The sequence below is a fragment of the Varanus komodoensis genome, unplaced genomic scaffold (assembly GCF_004798865.1).
Source record: "Varanus komodoensis strain SLA01 unplaced genomic scaffold, ASM479886v1 scaffold28, whole genome shotgun sequence".
NCBI lineage: Eukaryota > Metazoa > Chordata > Lepidosauria > Squamata > Varanidae > Varanus > Varanus komodoensis.
This window is the reverse complement of record NW_025335727.1, coordinates 6,745,965-6,772,042: the sequence shown is the minus strand read 5'-3', so window position 1 is coordinate 6,772,042 and position 26,078 is coordinate 6,745,965. Positions and strand designations below refer to the sequence as shown.

Here is a 26,078-nt window from a genome sequence, read left to right as displayed (position 1 = left end):
GTCATCTCAAGTAACCATAAACTACTTATGTATAATTTTACTTACATGGCTCTGGCAACTGTTAATATATGTACAGTAACTTGTAAAACATCAACTTATTATTCTGCCCATATTAGCTCTTTCATACTAATGATTTATTTTTCATTTTCTCCAGGATATAGACCTTCAGCTAACTGGAATTGATTTATAAATGGGGAATCTGCAGTAAATGGATACTCTCTTCATATTCCTACTCTGGAAACCAGAATTGCCAATCCGATGTAGTATGATAAATAGGGCTGGGTGAAGATGCTGCCTCGGAGCAAATGAGAATGGAAGATGCTTGCCATATGAACAGCCTTTGGAGAGTTTTCTGACGGGCTCACCTTTTGGAGGCCCAGTTCATACATTTCATTTCCCAGGTCCCGTCAAAGAGCTCCACTTTACCCTCTGCGGCCCCGTAAGTGGATACAAATCAGCTCGCTTTAACCCCAGTTCTACACCCGATGTGGGACCATGGCTTTTCCAAGATCCATGTGGCTGAACTGCATGTGCAGAGCAATGCTGGTTCGCCTGTTGCACATGGGATTGGACGCCACATTCACTCTTTGTGTGCTTGGATTCTTGCTTCACGCTGCCGCTGTGTCATCACAGAAATTGGATGATAGCGACCCGGTGGTGACCACCAACTTTGGAAAAATCAGAGGGATGAAGAAGGAATTGAACAATGAAATCTTGGGGCCTGTCATTCAGTTTCTTGGGGTTCCTTATGCAGCTGCCCCGGTTGGGGAGCGTCGATTTCAACCTCCTGAACCACCGTCTCCCTGGCCAGACATCAAAAACGCGACACAGTTTGCACCAGTATGTCCCCAGAACATTATAGAGGGCAGACTGCCTGAAGTCATGCTTCCTGTCTGGTTTACTAATAACTTGGATATAGTTTCTACCTACGTACAAGATCAAAATGAAGACTGCCTCTATCTGAATATATATGTCCCAACTGAAGATGGTGAGTTACTCAAGGGAGAAGCAGGGAGATCCTTTGTTTTTACTTTGTATTTGAAGTTTTTACTATTCTATCATGTTTACTGGTAGCCAGCACGGCTTTCTTGTCTGCATGCCAGTGTTTATTCCCCCTCCTTTTATATTATGCATGCTGCTTTTTCTATGTATGCATCAGTTCTTAGCCTCTACTGTCCCTTCTCTCCTTCTCTTATCTATATTCCTTTTCTTGTCCTTCAGCACGTGTATTCTTAGGTCAAAGTTGGTACCTAATTCTCATTCCCACCCATTGACTTCTGGGAGAGATGCATTCAACATCTTGATCCATTGCATGGGTAGGCAAACGGAGCGGAGGCTCTCCTGCACCTAATGAGTAAATGAATAAAAAAGCAGGCCATTTTGAAGTTAGCTAGTGGTATTGCATGCTCCTACTGTCTGTCATGGAGCTCCATGTTATTTTCTAGTCTTCTATTCATTTTTCAGTCAAAAGAATATCCAAGGAATGTGCCAGGAAACCCGGCAAGAAAATATGTAGAAAAGGAGGTATGTATAAAGTGGACACAAAACGAAATCTGGGTTGGCAAAAATAACGGCAACATGAAAACCGTACAGAGGAAGGCCAGATCTTAAAGGAAAATTAGGGTGCTATTGTTGATGGTTCTTGTGCAGGGAAAAAATGTTTGCAGTTAATGAGCCTGAATGCCAGTTAAAGAGGAGGAAGTTTAAAAACAAGAGCATACATGATCACTCTCCTTCCCTACCCCCGAACCATAAGGACTTGGGTATCCCTCCTTTTTTTTCCTTCTGTTGGCGGATTTGAGAGGTTGTTGGTGTGTTACTCTGATGGAGGAGTTGTGCTTAGCTGTAGCTGGCCTGTTTCCTATGTGTGGTAGCCACTGTCCAGCGAGTTGAAGCACTGAAAGCCTTGGACCTTTGTGATCCCCTCAGAAGCAATTTCGCAGTTGCTCTAGAGACCCTCTGTGTTTAATCAGTGATTGCTGACATGTTGTCCTTTCTTGTTAGCTGGTGAAAGGCTGTATAATATTTCCAGGAGGTTAAAATACTGGTTATGTTATGCTAACAGTATTGATAGATACAGGTGATATAGATATATAGGTAGAAGTATACCGCGATTATATGTTGGTATTATATTTGTAATCTGAATTATTTGTATAGCAGTAGTAATGTACCTGGCACTTGATGCTGGAGCAGAGTTCTGTGAGTAGATGAATGTAGCCTCAACTTTATGCAGGCCTTCAGCACTGCTAGTAGGATGCAGTTACATATCTGAATTTAGGCCATGGGTAAAGGCAGACAGTTACATACCCAGTTATCACTGTGCAATAGAAAGAATCTCAGATCTGAAAAGACTGCTTCAGAGGTCTAAGGACAGACTGAAGAATTGCAATGAAGATTTGGAATTTGAATCTCTTCATATTTTCCAGTCCCCTTTGTACTTTTAGATACTGGATGCAACACTTCAGATCTAGGATTCATCAAGACTATGTGTTTACTGGGGAGCGTGGGGAGGAGTGTCCTGCCAATGAAAACGAATTATGAGTTTGAGCCATGTAAGTCTGGTGCACTAATTCTGCATGGATCCCAGAAGAAGGGGAATTACCGGTTTCAGCCTTGTGATATAGCCTGCAATGGTTAGGCAGGTACAATGAATGGAAGAAAAGTGCAGATGGTGTTTTTGCATGGTTGGTGTAAATACTATGAAAAGTAATTTTCCACCTCAACATAGTCTACAATTGTACTGTGTTCATTTTTGTAGGATATTTTTATCTACAGTATATTTTGCATGTTTAAAAAGTCAGATTGGCTTGGCTATTATACTTCTCTCTATTAATTCAAAAGGTTTTAAAATGGATTCTAGCATATTTATGGTATGTAAGCTGCAATTTTTAGTAACTCATTCCTTCTTATAGCTTAATTCTTCTTGCTAGCATGATTGAATTTACCAAAAAAAAAAAAAAGTTTTTGGCAATGTGGGCAGATTGCTAAATTAGCATCATACATTCTTGTGTAACTGTCTCATTTAAAACCAACGAACCAACCAACATACGAACAATTACCTGCTTTGTACATAATGCTATCCCATGATTTATTTAGCCCATGGGTTGTTGAATTCAGGCCTGTCCTATCACACACATCCAGCTGCACTGACAGACAATTGTCTATTAACGATGAGCAACCCAGAAGGATAATCCATGACTTGTAATGCTGAGAATTTTGTATTGTTTAAATCATGGGTCGTCATTGCATTTGAACCCAGAACCAGGGCTTATGTCACCAGGCTATAGAGGGGGTGGGCAAGAGTGGTAAAAGAGAACTCAGGAGCTGTGCATGCTAGTACCATGGTTCTACCAGGGCATTTGAGATATGGTAGGTATGCAAGAAGGTGCAGGGAAACAACCCAGGAATTGAACCCCCTCCCCCCTCAAAAAAAAAAACCCCTACCCTTTTCATTGTCCATGGGTTACCCAATGGTTAAATAAAACATGAGTTACATAAGCATGGATTAGCATTGTAAGTAAACCAGGTCAGTGGAATTATCTTTTCTTCATAAGCATCTGTAATTTCAAACCTTTTACCAGCGATAATAATAATCCACTTCTACAGCAACTATAACTGTCACTTACTGTAGTCTACTTATTATAGTCATTACTTACCATAGTCTATAAGTCATTCCTTCTCTAGAAATATATGAGTTTGGATGAGCCTGTCTGAAAAATGGACTTCCAAAGGTCACATTTAGAAAAGCAGATGGTGTCTTTATCTTAAAATCTGACCACTTCCAGATGTGGATGTATGGCTGTGTATTGGAATGTCCTGCAGCTAAAGTAGCAAGTTCACCTTCTCCCTAACATGGTCTCTGTCAATCAGTGATGTTGGGAAACTTTCAGTTATACAATTCCTGCAAGCACAGATGAAATGTTTCATAATTTTGAAAGCCATGGGCAAAAATCTACCCTACTGTTGTTGTTTTTTTATGGGGATGGACATTGGGTGGGTGGGAAATGAAACATATGTATTAGTAGATTAGCTTCTTTAAGAATATGGAACACATTCTGTATTACCAATAATGTAAACCGTATAGGTTGCTTGGGCCTACTGTGCTCAGTAGGATTTAATTCCAGAGACACGTGCATAAGGTTTTAGATTTTGCAGATATATTTATGCTATTTATAGATGCATTAATTTTGTTTCAACAGTAATTGTACATATATCTGAAGTTAGAGGTGGAGATAGCTACGAATGTCTTGGTTTTTGAAAGCTAGGAATTAGGAATACAGCAAAAATAGAAGCATCGTAATTATGGAAATGAAGAATTGTTATTTAGGCTTGGAAATAGTTGCCCAGATCTGAAAGACTTGGTGATTTTCTCCCAGGCTTAAGGAAGCTTGTGCTGATGTTTTTGGGCAAACCTCTTTTCAAATGGCCCTTTGTGATGTGATAAGTATGCCCTGAAAATGGCGATGGTGCGGGAAGCGCAAATGATGCTTCAAGTATGCTCTCAATTAAAGTAGGCACCTGAGTCCTAGGCAGTGTATAGACTGCCATGTTATATTGAGGAAATTGAAGAAGCTATTATTTCTAGCAGAAAGGCTCAGAGGATAAGAATCTATTAAATGAGTAGCAATACATCTGGACACTTAGTTAAACTTTAGAATAACACCGCACTTTTCAACAATAGATCGTTGCCACAGTCATCAGCAGCATCATTCAGGTATATGTGGCAGAGTAGCCATAAACATGACTGACAAATCATATTTAATGGTATAAAGTCCTGTTCTGATAAATATCCTTTAAAAAACCAATCTATTCCTCATATTAAAACCCATGTCCAAAAATCCATAGCTTTGTTGTTTCATGTTGAGCTTCATGCACTTTAGATATGGACAACTTGGATGAATCTAAAACACTTCTTGGGTGTTAATTTGCTGCTTGTTATTGGTAATCATTGGAAGCTTAATAAATCATGGTTAATTAAACTGGGAGGAAGTGTTGAGGCTGAATATGCCTCCTTTGCCCTCTCTCCTCCTTTCATGAACTACCTTCAGTATGAAGATCCTGGTTCATATTAATCCAGATTCTCTCCATTGCATCTTGGGTTAATTTTCAGGTTTGTTGACCAATATTAAGTCAGAGTTACTCACTTTGGAAATAATAGGGAAATCTGGCTTAATGCAAGCCAGGTCTTTGAACTTAAAGGAGCATTTGGAGAGATGGGGGAGGAATCCTTTGTCCTGATGCTCATTCCCATCTTCCTAAACTGTAGTTTTATGAATGGTGTAATACTGTGAGCATTTAGACATTAAAAGTCCTGCAGCTGTCAGTGCTCATTGTGGCTACCTAGGGAACACCTGGACTTTTGCTATTTAATCATGCATAGAATATCAACCTAAGCCTCAAAGGATCACCTGGACTACTGTACATGCATCACAAACGTTCACCACTTCACTTCATGCAGATGATGGAGGAGTCTGGAACAAGTTTGAAGGGAGAGGATGAAAGGGTAGGCTTTATACAGAAGAGCCTAGCCATTACATCTACAAGCCAAGCAGTGTCTTCATATGTTCAGTGTCAAATATTTGAAGATCTATATTCTGCACCACTTGAAACTGCTTTGTCAAGTTTAAGTCTTAACATTGTTGCTTGTTTGCTTACCCAGTTAAAAACATAGAAACGGAGAAACAGAGCGAGTCAGAAGGTGCCTCCCTGGCCATCTAGTCTGACCTCCGGCAGCAGCCGGCTCCGCTCACGACATGCCCGCCATGTGGACGTCCAGCCTATCCTTGAACACCCGCACCGATGGGGCCTCAGCGACCTCTCATGGAAGCCCATTCACACCCTCGGGGTCCTGACTGTCAGGAAGTGCTTCCTGGCATCCAAATGGAACCTTGGCTCCCTGAGCTTTGCTCCATTGGAGCGCGTCCTGCCTTCCTCTGCAGGGGAGAACAGGTCTCTACCCATCTCCATGTGACATCCCCTCACATACCTGTATGTCGCCAACATACCCCCTCTGAGTCTCCTCTTCTCCAGGCTGAAGAGACCCAGTTCCCTCAGTCTCGCCTCATCCCCCATCCCCCATCATCATCTTTGGCACTTTGGATATAAAGGCTTTGCAGCAATATGCATACTATATAATAGGCTCCCCCAACCATTGGTGCCCAGATGTTTGGGAATTCGATTGCGATCAACCCCAACGAGCATGATTAATGGTCAGGAATTCTGGAAGTTGTAATCAAAAACATCTGGAATGCATCAAACTGGGGGAAGCTGGTCTGTAAAAATATTATGGCACCTTTCATTCAGCAAGGAGAAATATTTTGTATGTTTTTAACTACCCACCCCTCAAACTCTAGTTTTTCTAGCGAGTCTTGGAGTAGGTTTTTGTTACCTTCATTGTTATTTGCATCCACACTAATGCTTCAGTCTACCCCATTGCCACATGGTTCAGATCATGGAGTGTTAATGCAGCTGGAGTTGCCACAGGTTGAATTTTTGCATAATGCTGCATGTGAACACACTCTTAGTCTTTAAAGCTGTAAAACACCTGAAACTTCTACTGCTTTTTCTTCCATGGGAGCAAGGGGCTGTAGTTATGTGCCATCAAGTCATTTCCTGCTTAAGGCGACCTTATGAATGATGGCCCCTACGAAATGTCCAGTCCATGACAACCCTGCTCAGCTCTTGTGATCTCAAGGCTGTGGCTTTCTTCATGGAGTCCAACCAACTCATATTTTGTCTTCCTTTTCTTCTTCTGCCCTTGACTTTCCCTAGCAGGGTGGTCTTCTCCAGGCAGTCTTGCCTTCTCATGCTATGTCCAAAGAATGACAGCCTCATTGTTGTCATTTTTGCTTCCAGGGCAACTGTGGCTCAGTTTGATGCAGGACCCACTGGGAGGGAGTACCACCTTTTGAAAAGCAGGCCTGGCAGCCTCACCTTGAAGGTGAGCCTCACCTTGACCGTGAGCCTCACCTTGACTGTGAACCTCAACTTGACTGTAGCAGCTATTGATTCTGACAGGTACTACTCCTCTAGGTTTCTCCCTGTCTGGCCTTCCTGCTTATTCTCCAGTGATACCGGATCCATCTTGCAGTGCTAGACACGAATGAGGAATCTGCTCAATGGGGGCTCTGCCTGCCTGAAGAACACATTAGAATCAAGGCCTGCTACCAGCTGGCTAGAGATTTCTGCCTGTCCTGGGGCTTTTTAGTGCGCCCCTCTTTGAAATGGAGCCACTGTGCCCGTTCCATACACCCAAGCTTAGTTTTAGAAACTGCATGTAAAGCAGATCTTAACCAAACACAAGTGGAATCTACAGTAATTATAATACACTGTATGTATTTCCACTAAACTTAATTTTGTTATGGCCTTTTACCTTTATTGGGCATTGTAAAAGTGTCGTTGCTTACCTACTAGGCTTTCAGATGACCAAACCAATGTGTTCCAAGGGAAATTAGGGTGCTCTTCTGAGCCACACCATCTTGTATTCCCATATCTCCTTCTATGAGAATAACTGCAGTAATTTACATGCCTTGACTAAAGTGCAGTGCAGTAGTGGCTGTTGTTATGCTGTTCATCAAGCATGTGTAATTAGCTGAGTGACTTTCGCCTTCTATTACCAGGCATTGATTTTACATAGTCATAAATAAAGATGCAGGGTTCCATCGCTTTTAAATGTACAAAAGCCTGCCAGACATTAAAAATGCCCCAAAGCAATAGGGAAATGAGTAGGTTGAGAAGGATGTATGTGTAGTTGAGAAGCAGTTGAACTCGGAGGCTTTTTTTCTAAATGCTCTTCTAGTCTTCTTTTTTTTTTTTAATTGAATCCACCGAGGGCTAAGCTGAAAGATCGCTAGTGAACTCTTTTGGCTCAAAAGTCGGCTTTTTAGGGGAAAGGAAACACCCTCTCTTCATTCTTTTTGCCACTTATTTTTTTGTCCTGGTTGTCAAGAATTACAGTTTCTGGCTGGAGGCTCACAAAAGTTTCTCCACGGACTGGAACACCTCTTTTAAACCGGCCATTTATTTATTTATTTATTTTTATTTCCTGCCTTTTTCCTACAAAGGGCTCAAGGCAAGTTTAAGGGCATATTCACAGCTCAGTAGAAGATACACATGCTGCCTGTAGAGAAGTTCTGGGTTCAATTCCAGTCTTTAACAAAAGGATACTGTGGGAAGTGCTGGGAAGGTCCTCTGCCTGAAACCCCGGAGAGAGACTGCAAAGAGCAAAACACAACATTGGGTGAGATGGTCAGATATTATGACCAGGCATAAGGCAGATGTGTTTTTTCCTAATTAATGGCTATCGTAGTCATTCTTACACTGATGAGGCTAAATGAGAGGAAAAGACCAAGCAAGAATCTTGCTGCAAGCACTCAGTCATCATGGAGAACGACTAACATCTTCATTCTGATTATTAAATATGGAGCTGGAAAACAGATAATTAAATTGTAATGATCGTTTCAACTCTGTGCTCTCAATTTCAGTTTTTAGACTTGGCATGAAAAACACCACAACGCAACATATTTCAATGAAGCCATTTGCCCTCATTAGTTTGTGTCTCTCTGAGTTTAGTGTTTCTTTTAAACATTATTCTTATTGCTCATGGATGCTTCTGCAAACTCCTTTTCCCTTCTCAAAAGTATGTTTGAAGATGAAGGCAATACCAATAAAATATCATCCAGAGAAGTATTGCTTTGCCTTCTTGTAAAGCATTTTCCTTTTCTTTCATTAAAAAGAAGGAAAATAGCTCACGGCAACAAAAATATGGACAATCTCTGCCCGTTGTATGCTTTGTTTTCTTCTTTGCTTCTGTTGTACAAGCTTCATGTGTGCAAATGACTGCATTTATATCTCTGAGACATAAAATGATTTCTAAATCCATCAAAAGCAGCAAACATTAACCTTAAAATGGTACTCATTTCTCACTGATGGCCTAAAGCTGGATTGGGATGTCCTGAAAGATCAGAGGGTGATCTGCATAATTAGCAAAATATTTAATTTTTTTTAACAAGGCAAACAATACAAGGACACTGTATTATACTAGGGCAATAATGTTAGGAGCAATTAACCAGGTTTTGGTCCTGAAAGACTGTATGCTCATTTGAGTTTTGCCAGTACTCAAAGGAAACCTCATGGCTCAAAATTCCTAAATTCTAAGTATGTCTTGTGCACCAGGTTCCAGCTGGTGGGTCTCAGGGTTCTAAGGGTAAAAATCAAAGTAGAGTGTTTCAGCTGTGGAAAAGCATAGAAATAAAAGAAATAATAAAGGTACAAGGTGAAAGAAAAAAAGGAAATAAAGTTATTGGTATGGCTTATTCTTGCCACAAGAGTCATGCCATATTTTGGAGGATGGGTACAGTAAATCCCATATTTCTCAGGGGTCACAGTGTGGATGGTAAAGCATTTTTTTTCCAGATAACACTGACTCTGAGGAGGGTCACAGAGGTAAAGGATGCTCAGAAGAGAGCAATGAACAAAAAAGGTTGAGTTTAGTGTTGAGTGTCCCATAGTTTAATGTGACACAGGTAAGACACAGCAAGCCTCAGGCTTTTGTCCTCCCCCTGCTCTGGCATGGAAATGGGTGATGCTCACTTCCAATCAACCACCATTTATTGTGTCATGCAAACCTATACTATGGTTAATGGGTTTGGTTTGAGTGGGAACTTGCCTAGAAATACTTTAAATGCATTAATATGGAATGGATATGGAATGGGCTTCCATGGGAGGTGGTTGAGGTCCCATCGGTGAGGGTGTACAAGGATAGGCTAGACATGCACATGGTAGGCATGTTATGAGTGGAGCCGGCTAGAGCCAGGGGTCAGACTAGATGGCCTGGGAGACCCCTTCTGACTCACTCTGTTTCTATGTTAATAACATATTAAGAATGATTTGTTGAAAACTCCAGTTTCATAAAACATTTTAGCACCAAGAATGTATGTGTTCAGGTTCATGTAAGACTTAGCGCTATGCAGTCAGTGAAGACTAGTCAACCCCTGCCCACCTTGTCAGGAACATGACAACCCATTGGATTGCCAATTCATATAAAGGAATATGAATTGTGTATAAAATGATAAAATGTACTGGGGCTCCATTTAGGCATTTATTCAACCTGCGTAGGGGCATGAATAGAGCCTCTTATCCTTTCCCTATATCTGTTCAATAGATTTGTAGCTTGAAGTCCCAAAAGGTGTGCAGTTCAAAGTCCAGAATGAGGCAGATTCCTGTTATCTTCAAATAGTTACCACCCAGACAAATTGTGTTGGCCAAGGAGGGATGGGCAACCTCAGGCTTTCGGGCCTCATCCAGCTTGCAGAAATTTCCCATCTGGCCTTCAGAGGCTTGTGCTCCTTCATGGGACCCTCCCCGACCCCAAATCCTGCTGCCTGGCCTGGAGCTGCAACGGGGGCAGGTGGGGAGAGAAATTCCCATATTAGTTCTGACCTATGATTGGAGATGAAGAGATCCACTTTCCCACTACATCCTTGCCAATAGGGATCACAGAAGGGGAATCGGAGCTAACCAGGAAGCTTCCCTCAAGGAGGGCCTTGTTGAGTGTCCCATATTTGCTTGAGGTGACAGATGTTCCTTGCTCCTGCTTTCATGGCTTGTGCAGGGAATGGAGGATGAGCACAGCCAGCTGTGGATTCCGCCAGTGCTTGCAGGCCCTCCTGCAAGTGCCCTTGGAGCCCCTCTCCTGTGCACACCACTTGCTGCCCCACAGAGAATGGCGGACACCTCGTGAAGGAAGCATCTGGTTGGCTTGGCTCGCCCTGTGGCAGTATTTGCCTTGTGTAGGATGCGGGGCGAAGGGGCTCAGATGACACCTCTCCACATGCTGAGCGAACGCCTGGAGGAGTTTCAGGGCTTGCCGCCCTAGCTCCGAGGCTGCCCTCAGTGCACACGCAAGCCACTTCCCTGTGCCCACTGTCCATAGATTTAGCCTGGCTGTGAAGGGTCCTTATGCTCATGAGGAGCCATCAGAACCCATCAGCCAACCAACCCAACAGGCATATCATCCCTGGGGCTTTCAACGCATGGGAAGATAGCACAAACTGGAGAAAATGGCAACTGAAGCAGGAAGCCAAGGAGAGCTACATGGAAGGCTGATGTACTGGAAGGTGTGATCACTGGTTTTGCATGCTAGCATTTTATCTTATCTTCTTTAGCATCTTGGTATTGGAACACTAACACAGATACTAGTTTCTAGAAGAGGAGCACTGGTGCTAGCTCTAGTTAGTAATTAAATACAATATTTAAATATTTAGTGAGCAACATGTTGGGGTTTAGGCAAAACTCAATAGCAAGATCTGAGGCCAGAAGCAAGAATGAGATGCTGTTCTATCAGCTACTGGGACTCTTTCGTATGACGGTGTCAGAGAACCAATTCATAAATTTAAAAGACCTCCCCTACACTGGATGGGCAGCCAAAAGCATCTCTTTTTCTTCCCCGAGACATATCTCTTGCTGCTTCTTTGCTGCTTCAGTTCCTGATAACATTTGGCCAGCATTAATTCATTATTCAGAACCACATTAAAACCACGGATAGTGAAGTGGAAATTGGTCAACTGCTGCTTTCCAACAACAAATAGTGAGTGCAGACGTAGCAGATCAGGAGTCATTCCAGTGTCCCTTCAGATCCTTCAGAAGGATCAGCTGTATCTCTACTGTCTTGTCTGAAATGATTCCCTAAGTTGTATTGTGTAGAAGTGCTGAATGATGCCTTCATGAGCCTGGGAGTGAGTATACATACAATCATGTGAAAGGATGACTCTCTTCTTACCCCATGTCAACACAGGGGACAGCTTTTGTATCGCTGTTGCCATAGAGTTGTGAAGCTTCCACTTGGATGATCTTGCTGCTGGATTTCAGGGAAAATGTAAGCATATGTTGTCCTGGGCAGGGGTCTCCCTCCATCTTTTCCTCTCCAGCAGATTCAGCGGAGACAGTAGAAGCACAGTTCTTTTATCAAAACTGAACTGGTTTCAGAACAGTAAAAACCAAAGTAGCATTTACGGAGAGGTAGGAGAAGCATCGATCCATGTAAAGATTTGGATCCAAACTGAAACTGTTCTGCTTTTGGAAAGACTCTGATTCCACTCTCAGGCTGGCTTCTGATGGTTGAGGGCTAGACAGTGGGAATCCTGGAAACTTCTCAATTAGTCTGTTTGCTTCACCTGGCATCTCCTGACTGCATCAAGGAAGTCCTCTTCCATTGCCTTCCCAATCCCAGCTCTGAAAGGTCTCCCTCTTTTCCAAGGGAGGCTGGTTCTCATGCTGTGCCTGAGAATCATCAAGTAAACCTTAAACATGCTATTCTGCTATTTTCATTCTATTCCTCATCTGTAGTTGGGGGTGGGGGCAAAGCAAGGGAAGACATGGTGTTATTATTATTATTATTATTATTAAGAATTTATATTTTATGAAGACTATTAAATAATCAGTAAACATGGAACAACTTTAGAACACTGCAAGTTGGTTTTCATTAGACCAAGTTTAGCAGGTCTAAAATAGGAATAATGTGCATTGTTTCAACGCACACCTAATGGTGTGTTATATGCTTAAAAGTAATCGGCTGAGATGCCACCACCTTGCTTTGTCTCCTCACTTGAGCCCAGCCTCCTATGGGTCCCTAAAGGAACTACAGAAACACCAAAGGCCTGTATGCCTAGTGCCCAAACAGGTAGGCTTTTGCTGTGCAACCTAAAACTTACACAGGGTATTGATCATGTGAAGGGATTCATATGCAGTTGTCAAATGGGATCTCAGGTAGTGTTATGGGCAAGGCCAGTGTGCATGATCCTACACTCACACTGCTGTGTGTACAATGTTCCTATTCACCACAGCACATGGTACATTTAAACCAGGCCAAGTTCAGATTCTTGCTCAACCATTAAGTACTGCAGATTCATCTCCTCTAAGGGTGTCAGTTTAACCTGTATCACATGGTTCTTGTAAGAAGTAAAGTGGGAGAAGCGAGAAGCCTTCAGATCCTTGGAGAATGAGTGGAGTAATAATGATGATAGTTAAAGCATAACATATTGCGAGAGAGAAGTAACATGCAGAGCCCATTCAAGCCCTTTTGATGTTTCCATATTTGATTGTCTTACAACCTGAAATTGAAATGACGTTGTTACCATTTGAAGGACTCAAGAAACTCAATACTGTGGAGGTGCAAAACATTACGGCAGAAATGTTAAGTAGCCAAAAAGTGAGTGAGTAACGGGCACTTGTGGGTTGCGTACGTATCCAGTAATCAGAGTCCATACTTGGTAGAAGCACTTTCAGTAGGTGTTTATCTTCTTGAGTAAATCTCTCTCAGTTTTGTGCATCTGATTCCTGCAATGCATGTCCGTTTTTCCTGGCAAAACTGCTTCAGCTCTCTCTGTTTGGATGGAAACAATTGGTAAACAGCAACTTTCAACTTTTGCCACTGATTCTCAGTTGGACTGGGATCTGGGCTTTGGGCCATTTTAAAGACATCCAGGTTCTTGTTTTTAAACCACTCCAGTGGTACTTTGCCAGTGTGCTTAGGGTCATGTTTTTCTGCTGGGAGGAGAACCACTGCCCAAATCCCAGGTTTCTTGCAGACTGAAACAAGTTTTCCTCTAGAATTGCTCTTTATTTGGCTTGATCCAGCTGGCTTTCAGTCCTGACCACCCTCCCACCCCCTGGCTAGGAAAAACATCCCCACAACATGATGCTGTCACCACCATTTTTCACCATGGTGACAGTCTTCCTAGGGAAATGGACCATTGTTGACATTCTGGATCAAGGCCCAGAAGTTCAGTCTTGGCCTCCTCAGAGCAGAGATCCCCTTTCCACAAGTTTGCTGCATCTCTCACATGCCTTCTTGCAAACTCCCAATGGGCTTTGAGTTGGGTTTGCTTCAGCCAAGGCTTACTTCTCACCCATCTTCCCTCACAACCAGCTTTGTGAAATGTCTGGGTCACAGTTGTTTCTCCGATCTCAGCTGCAGATCTTTCCAGGGTATTCAGCATTACTATTGGCCTCTTGGTTGCTTTTCTGACTAATGACCTCCTTACCCAGTTACTGAGTTTTGTCTAGGCAGAATTACAGGTGAGCCATATTCTTTCCATGGGTATAATTTTGCTCAAGGGGCCATGGGCGAGGGGAGGAAGGGTTCCTGGTTTGTAATAACCCAACCCTGACTGGTGTTTCTGCACCTTTATTCCTGGCTTGCTATTCTTCACTGTTTGTTTAGATATGCTTGCCAACATATTCCGGGGCATTCTACACACAGGTACATTTAATCTCAGATCATGTAGCACTGGAATTGTAGACAGGTGGACTCCAACTGTTTATTTATTTATTATTTATTTATTTAAAACATTTCTATGCCGCCCCCATAGCAACAAAGCCTCGGGGCGGCTCACAGAAGTTTATGGCATGTGACTTCTGACAGCAGTGAGTTGCCCTAGAGTTTATTCAAGCCTGGCACAACAAGGGGAGGAGAATACTTCTGCAGCCCCCAAGTGCCAGCTGGATTTTGTTTACTTAACTTCTGTGCTTCAATAAAAACATTTTGCGACGACACAGGGCTGTTCGCCCTGTGTTCATACAGAGGCAACAGTGCCGCTTTAATTCATTTCAGCTCCAGGCTGTAGCAGAACAACATGTGGAAAAGTCAAAGGGAGAGGTGACTGCTCCAGCAAGGCACCGTATTTGGGTATGCATCTCCCTTTGCTGTGCATCTTATTGAATGTGCTGATTGCTTGTGATGAATAATCGCAAAAGTTAGTTGATATTGAATGGAGGGTTGTAAGACTTGTCTGGCTTGGAAATGAACTTTTGCAGAGAAACAGTATGTGTGTGTCTCTCTCTGTGTGTAGCTGAATTATATTAATATCAACATCAGGCAAAAATATTGAGAACATTAACTTAACCAACAGAAACACTCTCCATTCTTAATAGAAGCCTGATGGGAAAGTTAGCATTTCTAACAATGCATGTTAGCATAAAGATGTATTATTTGACTTGGTAGCATCATGTAAGCTTCTCTCCATCTTCTTCAGCCTGTTGATTTTACATTTTTGGCATCCTCTAATGTAGTTTAGATCCAGAAGAATCTGGGAAATATGTCATAGTTTATTATGTTCCCTGAGCTCCATGCACGGAGTTCATCTGATGTTTTGGTAATGTTGCTTTTCAGCTTAATATTTCACAGCTGTTCATTTAAACCTGCCCATACAGCACCTCAATATGCAATTTGTCTGATTTTCATTACAATAAGAGAGAAATTGAAGCTATAAAGCACCAAATAACTTAGACTCTGCTACTTCTGGGAGCACCAGTATTCCCACCCTCCACCAACCTGTACATTGCTGTATCATCAGAGACTTCCTTTGCCAAAGTACCTCCAATCCCACAATTTTAGGTGGTGGCAGGACAAACTTGGGCCTTTTCTACTCCAAAATCTGGAGGACTCTGCTCTGCCTGTTTCTTCATGTATTCATATGCTACGGTAAGGCATGTGTCAGCTGTGTGGAGAGGCTGACCTATGTTTACTAATATTAACAGTCTAAACTAGGGATGGGATATTTATTTTATTTATTTTTTATTTCATTTTTCGATTTATATCCTGCCTTTTTCCTACAAAGGGCTCAAGGCAGCTTACATCATTCTCCTCCTCCATCTTATCCCCACAACAACAACCCTGTGAGGTAGGCTGGGCTGAGAGTCTGTGACTGGCCAAAAGCCACCCCAGTTGGCTCTATGGCTGAGTGGGGACTCGAACCCAGATCGTCTGAGTTCCAGTCCCATGCTCTTAACCACTACACCATATTGGCTCTCACAGGGATATCAGCCTAAGGGGCAAACCATATTCCTGAAGAAGCTTTTGGGAACTGCATTCATCCGTGATGAGCAGAACTTAAAGCAGAAGTCAAAACCAGGATGAATGAGAATGAACCTCCCCATCATATTTTAGCTTTGAAATAGAAGAAGTTCCTCATGTCTGGATTGCATTTTTCCCTCATTTGCTTTATTGCTATGGGATGTTTTTGCATTAATAGAAAGTTTTTTTAATTTATAAAAACTTATATGCTTGGAGGGCCAGAGGGCAAGTCTGGCCTAACACATGATCAAGTAATGTAGTTTCAGAGCATGATCAACCTCAGTGAGCTTCATATCTGAGCAGATCTTCTCAGGCAACTGGCAGCTCATCCTATTAATTTGTGGTCCAGAGCAACCGGAAGGGACAGGGTTGAAGAAAGTGATCCTAAAGGTTTGGGTCTGCAGCTTGTGGTTGTGTATTGATTCAGCGTTGTTGCTCAAGGCTTAGTGCAGGGTTTATTTTGGCTCAAAGCAGCTTTTATCGGCTTTTGCTGATACACCAACTGCAAGTATACTGGGTGGTGATAACTGTACCATAGTAACCCAAGTTACCTCTTTAGACTAGTGCAGCAGTAATATTGTTCGTTGGGATGGTTTGACACAACTGCTAATATTTTTGGACTCTTCTTGGGGACAAGAAGTTGAGTTCTTATGCTCAAACTTTACACCACTGCAACCAAAATATCATTTAAATTTCAGCATGTTTTTCTGCAGGGCTCCCCCTTCCCCACATTCTGAAGCCAAATTCATTCTGGAAGATCATAATCTCCAGCAGTTTGATTGCAAACTACCAAGTATATCCATGCTATTACTGATGCTTCAAGTATTGCTTGGTCCAGGTTTATCTTTCTTTTCTTTTTTTCCTGTTTAAATACCAGAGAGGTCTCCCTGACATTTTTTTTTCTTTTTCTTTTGCTAGCAGTATATACAGTAAGGTAATGAACCAAACATTGGTTACAGCAGGACTTTTCTTCCCTACACAATTTAAAGCCATTGGTATCAGACAGGTGGCAGTTCTTTCCAAAAGACATGAGATTACTTAATGTCACCTTTTCGAAATAACATAAAATGCTTAAACGAGTATCCTTTCGTGGAGTGATCTCTCTAGGAAAGGTAATGTTTGATGGTACTGCTGCCAGACTTTAAATGCAAAAATGCCAGTTATTTCTCTTTTCTGACTGTAGTGAATGAAGTCATGTTTAACAATGAAGTCTGTACTGAATCAACTCATGCGCTCGCTCTCTCTCTCTCTCTCTCTCTCTCTCTCTCTCTCTCTCTCTCTCTCTCTTTTGGCCTTACATTCTTCCCAGCTTCTATCAAAATTTCATCTCTGTGTCTGCCAACTAGAGCCTTATATGGGGGAAATATCTTTGCATTCAAGACTTTATGCTCTTAAGACATGGGACTGTCTTAATACAGGGGAATCCAGTTCTTCCCAGTTTGACCAGTAACCTTCCTGTTTCCAATCTGACAACTGGAATCAGGTCAACATGGGGTCATTCCATGGCCTTCCATCTCTAAGACAAATTACAATTTGTGTATTTTTTTTAACCATCAATTAAATGTGCACAAGTGAACACACAGAAAACCTTATGGTTCCTGCATGATTTCTGCGAAATCAGCCAATTTATGCAAAATAGAAATTCTGCACAAATAGTGTAACTACCATGTGGATTTCTGGAGTACTTATTTGCACAAATATCCTTAGCAGCTTTTTAAAAATGCGCTAATCATAGTTTGGCTTGGACAATGGATTCTGCTAAAGTCTGATAAAACGTATGGTAATGGGGCATCAGAATACATTTGTCTGTAATAGAATGCTGATAAACATTCCTGTGAGGCATTCTATCTACTTATGATATCTCTCTCTCTCTCTCTCTCTCTCTCTCTCTCTCTCTCTCTCTCTCTGGGTGTGTGTACGAGAGAGGGAGAGAGAGAGAGAGAGAGTTCTGCAACTGCATCCTAATTATTTAGTTGGGTATCAGGGCATTTTGAACTGACATATATCTGGATCTAATCATTCTTTATTTGCATTCATACACATCTAATACTCATTTCAAGACCCATGTTGCTGAAACAAGAACCAACAAATATCAGCTTTTAAGTCACTTAGTTCTGTCTGTTTGTAACAATTCTTTAGGTATTTGGGAGAACATGGCTTAAATATTCTAAGAAGCTATTTCTTTAAGAACATCTCTATTATTCAGATGTTGTTAATAATCTACTTATAGCTTAACCAATACCACAAAATCTTTTTTAAAAGTGTGGCTCTTTTAGCTCTTTTCACTGTATGTGTCAGATTACATGTTGTACACTTCCTTTTCATGAGCTTTCTGTTTTCTCAAGTTAATGTCTGCATGTTGTCAAATGTACTTTTTATTCATAAACTCATTAAGCTCAACCTCTGTGTTATTTCCCCCCATCTCTGTCACTTCCCTAGTGAACAATAGACATTATTTAGTGGTGCATCTCCATCTGAAGACATTGTGGCTAATGCGAATTAGTTTTTCTCTTAATCAGATTTGAATCTGACAAGTGCTCATTCAGCCTGATTTAGATGAAAACTTTTTCAAGGAAGGTTTCCCTATCATCTGTGGGAATCAGCAGTATGTGATAAGAACAGCTTTGTACTGAATGTATATATTTAAACAGCGGAAAACGTGTTCCTTGGTGGTCAGGCTATTAGCCAAGATTTCTAAGATATACAGATTAGAAAAAACAAAAATGGTGTTGATGACAGTATTATGCCACATCAGATAGGATCTCAGTGGTTGCTTTGTTACTACCTGTCTGCATCAAAGGTGTCCAATAACGGCACAGCCATGTACCTCAACTGCAGGTGTTAAGATCTTTATTCTCAAGGCACATTGTGCTGCAACTAGAGATGCGGCTGATGTTCAGCTCTCGTGTGCTTGCCAGGCTTCTTTCCTACACTTGGCCCTGGCCAGGAAGTAAACCAAGCCAAGACAACCTGTGAGTGTTTGAGGTTGAGGATGCTTTATTCTGCAAAATATACAAATTTTTGAGCCCAGTGCACAAAGTAAGAAAAGCCCACAAGTCACGTGTTTGGAAGCAAGCTCTGCTTGCACAGTGTACATCCATGTGGCATGTAGCATGTCTGTGAGCTGGTCTCATGGACGTTAGGGCTGCTGGGTGGTGATGGAACTGCTCAGGGCAAGGTGGACTTCAGGGAGAGAGAAAGCAGGCCAGAGTCTAGGGGGCTGAGCTGAGCAAATTCAATGGATTCCTGTGCCCACTCTGGATTCCTCACTTATCACTAGCTCCAACAAAACTGAGGCTCTGGGAAGGAGAAATGGAAAGCCATGAAAGCCGGAGTTTAAAGCTCCGGTACTTATAGTACTTGTATGTGTTATATAGACACTCAGAGCATGTCTATTTGTAGTGTTTAGACTGGACTGTCCAGGATTTGGTGTGAGATGGGGCAGGCTGTGTGGGAGGGAGCAAACTGCATTAGCCAGGCTGAAAAAAGGAAGCTAATGCCAAATAAGGAGACAGACAGACAGACAGACAGACAGAGATGGGAAGGAAATGAATCAGCACAGACAAAGGGACCCAAATGTAATGTCTTTTCCTCAGATGCTATGGATCATTTCTTGAAGGGCAAGAGAGGCACAAGAAGGGTAGGGTTAAGAAGGAAGAAATATCTAGGATCTCTGTGTTATCTTTTGCAAAACAGATGAGGTAAGAGGAGGTCTTCTGCAAACCAGGAGATTCACCTTTTTCCAGGATACCTGGCACCAGAGCAGTGTGCCTTGGGATACCAACTTCCGGGGAAAATGATCAGGAGGTTGCTATGACACTCATGCCCTGTTTGTGGGCTTTCCATAGACATCTGGATGAGTCAGGACTTTGGTCTGGTCCAGCTGGGAATGTGTGAGGAAACTAAAGGGGAGATGTCCATAGGTTTACAAAGAACCTTGGGGTCCCTTCGAACACAGTTTGAGAAATAGTGGATCTGTGGATCAGCTTTAGTTCCCTGGTGGAGGTAGTGACAGATTTGAGATGGACAAACAATTGGAACACTTTTGGCATCTTCTTATAGAATATCCCAGGTCAAAATTTGGTTTGGGGTAGGGAAAGTGGGGGATTTAATAGGATGAAATCATGTGCCATATCAATAAATGTAAATGTATAACATTCATTTACTGACAACCTTCTGTAGATGACATTTTACTACTCTTGCAAGAGGCTCTTTCTAAGCAAGTATTCACTGAAAATCAGGTATTTATGCAATTACCATAATTATATCTATGCATCTGCTGTGGTGTGCCTATAATTATTTCATTAAAATCTGCAATTATAACATAATTGTAGGTGATAATGATGTATTTGGAGCACATTACAAAAATCCTTAATAAACTGGCATGGGTGAACTTGGTGCAGTTCAAAACCCCTCTACATTATTTTAATGGAAATGTCAGAAATTTCTGGCATGGACTGTGAACTGCCTGAAAAAGTTCTGTAAAATCAAAAAGGTTTTCTCTTCTGTGCTGGATCAAAGCAAAAAATTGAAGTCATTGTTTAGGAAGTCATTTTCAGATGCGTGTATGTGCAGATGTGTAAAGGACAAAGGGAAAGTAAAATAATCGGTCATCTAATATTGTATAATATACTCAGGCAGGTTGTGCTATAAGACCATGGTTTGAAATCATGAGTATCAGGAGGCACATGGACTGCACTCACTTACTCCCTTCTTTCTCTGCTCCTTTATGCATACAGAAGAACAGAAGTTTTCAATTGCAGTTGACAAATACCCTTCCAGAAGGATTGAAGCCTTAGCAGTTCTGGCTTCAGTTTCCCAGTTGTTTGCTTTATGCTAAATATTAGAATGAATTTGCACGTATATACTACAGAAAATCTCTAAGCAATGTCTGATAAAAAGAGAGGAGAGTCACTATTGTAGTGCCACATAGATTCCTACCCTCTCCTGCCCACCCCACTCTCAAAAATTATATTATATTGATTTTTCTTAGTTCAGGTTAAGATTACAGTGACAAAGTGCTTCAATTTTCAGGTTTGCCCTGGAGGACTGAGACAATTTACAATAATTGCTACAGTGAAATTTCTGCCTTGTGATATTGACCTGCACAATGTAGGATTGGTGAACAAATACAAGAGAATAAAGATTGTACCTTTCTGTTTTTCTAAAATGAAATTTGTTACATTATTATTGTCCGGCCTTATTCCAACTCTCCTAAATTACTGTGCTGGATTGAAAAAGGTGGGCCTACTCTATATATGAACATGAATTCTTGCTAATTTGTTAATAATATATTAAAGAGGAGACCCATAGGTGGATGATCACATTTGTGTTCTCCAAATTTCTCTTGTTTGGCTGCATGCATGTTCCCAGACATGAACTTTTTTTTCCCCTTTGGGTGATCCAAACAAATGTCTTCCTTTCTAATAGGAAGAATGAACATTTTTAATTGTGACCCCCAAAAGTGCATTTTCCTCCTCGACTAAAGTGTGAAAATGCCAGGTTGGGCAGGGCAAAAAGCACACTTGTGCAAGTGAACATTTTTGGAAGTGCGCACATGTATGCAGGATCATGCAGCTTGGGGGTGAGCAAGTGTCCTCCTTCAAATGTGAACAAAGTCAGAAATTGCTGAAATTTCCAAGAATTGCACTCTTGTTTGAGGTTGCAAAAGGAACATGTTTACATGATTTGCCAATGGAAACAAAACCCGTGTACAATCCTAACTGTCATTTCTCTCTCGCAGCACTGGTGTAGTCAGCAGGGCTGTAGGCTTCTTTGGGAACTGGATGGTACAGCTGCCCTACAGCAGAGTTCTGAAATGTGTATCCCTCCAGGTTGGTCTACACCTCCCATCTTTGTCCACTATTGTCTTTGCTGGCTAGGACTGGTGGGAGTTGCTTCCAGCAAAATCTGGAGCAGAGTAGCCTCTTATGAATTACCAAGGAAATGCATCACCGAAAAGAAGACAACATAACATTTGCATAACATTCACTACATTGGCTACAATCTAAATAGAAATTTCACCATAAGAAGGCTGACAAGGAGAGCAGTGTTATTTAATCAGTTTGCTCTCTAGGTGCTAAAAGGTCTCTGCTGATCTCCTGCCTTAAGCATCTCTGACATTAAGCCAGAGTTGGACTGGACAGCTCACCAAGATACCTTTCAATAGAGGGCGGTCCTGTGCCAGCTTTCCAAAATTTTGGGCTTTCCTCTGATCAGTGGGATCTCTGCCCACCCCAAATGCTAGACTCCCACCAGCATGGAAGCATGATGCTTGGGGCATGGGAGAACAGGGTTGCCTTTGTTTTTCATGATGTAGTTTTTTGGCTCATAATAGAGGCAATCAGAAGTGCAGGAAATTCTTACTTGTGCCTACTTGATTTGAATACCAGCTCAGTCTATGTTTTTTGCCACTTGGGGCAAAGAATAAATAGCGTTGGACAAGAGAGGTCCCCAGGATTCTGGAACTCCTTCCCAGTGCTCATGTTGTGCCCAGTTCCTGTTTTCATCTGCAATTGCTGCTCACCCTGTGCAACTAGGAAACTTGCGCAAACTGAACAGCAATGGAACAGGAGATTTGTGCAAACTGAGCAGCGATTGAAAAGTTTTGCTGCAGTGGAGCACTGACTGAAGGGGAGATTTACTGAGATCTCTTGAAACTTGCTAAGGCAGGGCTGATATAGAGTACTGAGAAAATGCATGAATGAAACTGGGAACTAAGGATGAGATGAACTGGAACTCATGGTGCCAATTTTGGTGGACGCCTGCTTTGTTTGCAGCATCACACAAGGCATCCTCCCATGTTTGAGAGCAAACCCCAAATTCGCATGGGTCCCTAAAAACAGGGTACCTCTTCTGCCTTCTGTACAGAACCTGGCTGGACTGGCTGTTGCCCAACTTGGCCTTATGGAAGGGTTGGCCCTGTCTTCCCACACATTTAAAAAGATGGAGTAGGCAAGCAAACTGCCTTAGTTTAACCAACATGCCTAAATCCTGGTGACTAAAGGGAGAAAGCCTTTCACTGTCCTTAGTACCGCTTCTGTGCATTCGAGCCCTTGGCTCACCACCTGAGCTGAGCCAGGCTCTTTCACCTCTGCAGCTTCTGTCCCCATGGAACATGGCAATCTCCTTGCTGCTTCTTTCTTCCCCACATTCACTCCCATGCCTCCTCCAGCCATCTCGTTCCACTGGCCTCCTCCTAAACATTCCCTCCACTGGCTGTCCACTGCTGCCTCTCTTGGCTGTGGTTACTCAGCTCCCTGCTTTTTCCTTTCTCTCTGTGTTTGTTAGCTTCCCTTTCACCAGGAGCTTCAAATAAGCTTTTGGAAACTATTTCAGTAGGGCTGGGGATGCATCAAAGGAAGCAGGGTCAAAGGCCAAAGGGAGAGGGCCAGAAATCCCCAAATCCCAGCATATTGGAACTTAATAGTCTTACTCCCTGTGGCTAACTCTTAGGTGAAGCATTTGAGCAATGCAGAAGAACGCAAAAAAAAAACAAAAAAAACTGGGATACAGCCAAGATATTTTTGGTTGGAGGAAACGGATGGGGCCAGGAGAAGGCGTGGTCTTGCAGAGATCCCAGATTTGGCCACTGGGCCCGATGCACTAAGCCTTTCCGGCTGCCACGAATAGCTCAGTCACTGAGCTTGTCTTTCTGCCCTACTTGGCTTTTTGGGGATCCTTTCAGGCTTTTAACCAGACAACTGGCAATGCTGTTTTCCAAGATACTCTGTTGCATTCTTACTCTCTGCTGTCGCAGTAGTCGGATTCCATGGCCACTGAACATCTTTTGTTCTTACTGGGCAGCTTTTGAGGTTTCCCTAAGACTGAAAGCCTTCCCTGCCCCCAGGGATAGATTGGCTTATTTGTCTGTTTTGATTTGTCTGCAAACCAACAGAACTTCTAATACGTAATATAGGATTTCCGAAGCCGGCCATTAGACCTCACTTTTCTACACAGATGGAACTTTTTGCACATAAACAAATTGGTCTGAGAGAATGAGATCACTGTTAGTCTATAGGTCTTTCCTGAACATGGCTGATTAGCAGTTGTTCTATAGCAATTATACACAGTTTCACTGATCCTGGCGTCCAAATGTGTTAGAAGATGACTTCCATCAGCTTCAGCCTGTATGATAAATTATCAAGGATGATGGGAGTTGTAGCCCACAAAATTTGGATTGTGGGGAAATGTTAATAAGGGACCCAACCCTGCCCTGCCTTTCTTCCTTTCCTGGTATTTACTTAAAACTTGTGTGTCTAAGAAATAAAACACAAAGCCTTACAGTAGATTTCAGAAACCAGATCAATACTGCTGAAGCAGTTTTTCACTAGTTGGAAGAGTGTGCCTAGACAAATCTTTGTGAGAGAAGGACAACACAGTTCTGTGCAACTATTCAGCAGTAAGTCCCATTATATCCAGTGAGCTTTACATCAAGAAAGGGTGCACAGGGGTTCCACCTAAGAAAATCCCATTAAATGCAGTAGGCCTTGCTTCTGAGAAAAGCCTTGGAGTATTAGGTGGGCAGTATATTAGCAGTTTGCAAAATGTCCCTATTTCCATCTCTAAAACACTTGGAAGTTTTCTTCCCTCTCTCGTAGCATTGCAGTCCATAAAGCTGCATAGTAGGAGATTCAGGAGAGATTAAAGGAAGTTTTTCACTATGTAATTCACTATTGGAGGTTTCAATTGGAGGTCTCAGTGACCTCCAATTTGGACAGCTTTGAAATGAGCCTGGACTCATTGACGGAGGACAAGTCTGGCAATGGCTACTAGTCACGCTGGCTAAATAACACCTCTGCTCTCAGTATGTATGAATGGGAGGTTGCGATTGTGCTTGTGTTGTGCTTGTGGTCTTCTCCTAGGCAGCTCATTGACCACTGTGCAAACAGTCTGCTGGTCCAGCAAGTTCTTCTCAGATTCTTATGATGGTTACAGCAGCATTCTATACTTCAAGATTACAGGGACTTTTTTGGTGTTGGTTTAGAAATTAAAAAGGAAAGGGAGACCAAATGAGACCCACATAAGAATGCGGGACTTGGGCCTTCCTTGCTTACTTCCTTCAAGCTTTAGTATCTACAGCTGCCAACAGTGCGAGGACAAGGACCCAAAAATAACCAGTGAATTGCTTTCCTCAAAACTCGAGAGAGGTTGAATGTCTGCCAAGGTTGCATGATAAAACAAAGACCATAAATAAATTAAAGTCACTAACCACTGTAAATGTTTTCACTGCATTTGCTTGTTCTACTCTTCCTTGTGAAATCCAATGGTCTTTGGGATGTATCTCCGCCTTTCATTCGTCTCTTCTCACGTATGTGTGTGGCCATGCCATGTTCTCTTTCATCACATGAAGAGGCTCTTCTTATAGTTACTTGTATTATAATATAGAAGAGCAACTGTCTTTGTTTGTGGTAGCAAAACCCAGGTCCCACATCAAAGGGTGTGTCAGGCTGCAGCAGAGGGAGTGATGGGTGTTCAAGGCCTCTCCATCAGCTTTGCTGAGAGCCCATTTCCATCAGCTTACTCTTTTCCTCAGCTTTTCCACTCCAGTTTGTTTTAAGCAGGTTATAATTTTAAGAATTGGTCTCTGATTTCACTTTCCCTTACTTCATCCCTCACAATCCCTCTTTCCTTTTGTCTGGTTCAGACAACATGACCAGCCATTGTAGTTTCTTACCTTTGTTGGCCTGCCGTGTTATCTGCACTCAGTCATGGCATTTCACCATGGTGAGGTTTATCTTTAGAAACCATAATAAGAAACAATGGTTTGCTCTATGGTTTCTCCACACCACCATGGCTTGTCATGTTGGCTGAACCCAGGATCATGGTTTCCACAGTGCTGGTATGCAACTGCAACAGAATCCTTTGGAAAGAGGGGCAACTGCAGGAGCTAAGTGACACAGGCAGGGGGCAATGCAGCTTGAGATAACATTACAGGCGCAGTGGCTGATGCAAGATGTATCAAGAATAGGAGGAATGAAACCATGAGAAGTAGAAACAAATTAATTGGAGGAAGATCATGGTAAAAACAAACACACATGCATGTTCGCGCGTGCGCGCGCACACACACACACACACATCATAGTAACCATGCAGGGCTTTTTCGTGTATTGTGTGGACACAGCCTTTGTGATATGTCTTTTAGATTATAAGAGTATGGATAGGGACTTGTGACTGATCTCATGAATGCTACTCTGGTAGCCCTTGTGGCTAAATAGCGGGGCAA

At 42.2% G+C, this 26,078-nt stretch overlaps 1 protein-coding gene across 6 annotated transcripts in view; it reads left to right on the top strand.

The window, feature by feature from the left end:
- The first annotated feature begins 495 nt into the window (after positions 1-495).
- Positions 496-26,078, top strand: part of NLGN1 (neuroligin 1) — a 491,733-nt gene continuing 466,150 nt past the window's right edge. For 3 of the 6 annotated variants that reach the window (XM_044434499.1, XM_044434498.1, XM_044434496.1), the window contains exon 1: positions 496-988. In XM_044434499.1, coding sequence (XP_044290434.1) covers positions 496-988 — 493 coding nt within the window. Of the gene's footprint in view, positions 989-1,464; positions 1,525-26,078 lie in introns of all 6 variants that reach the window. The other 3 variants (XM_044434497.1, XM_044434495.1, XM_044434501.1) reach the window with 2 other exon arrangements.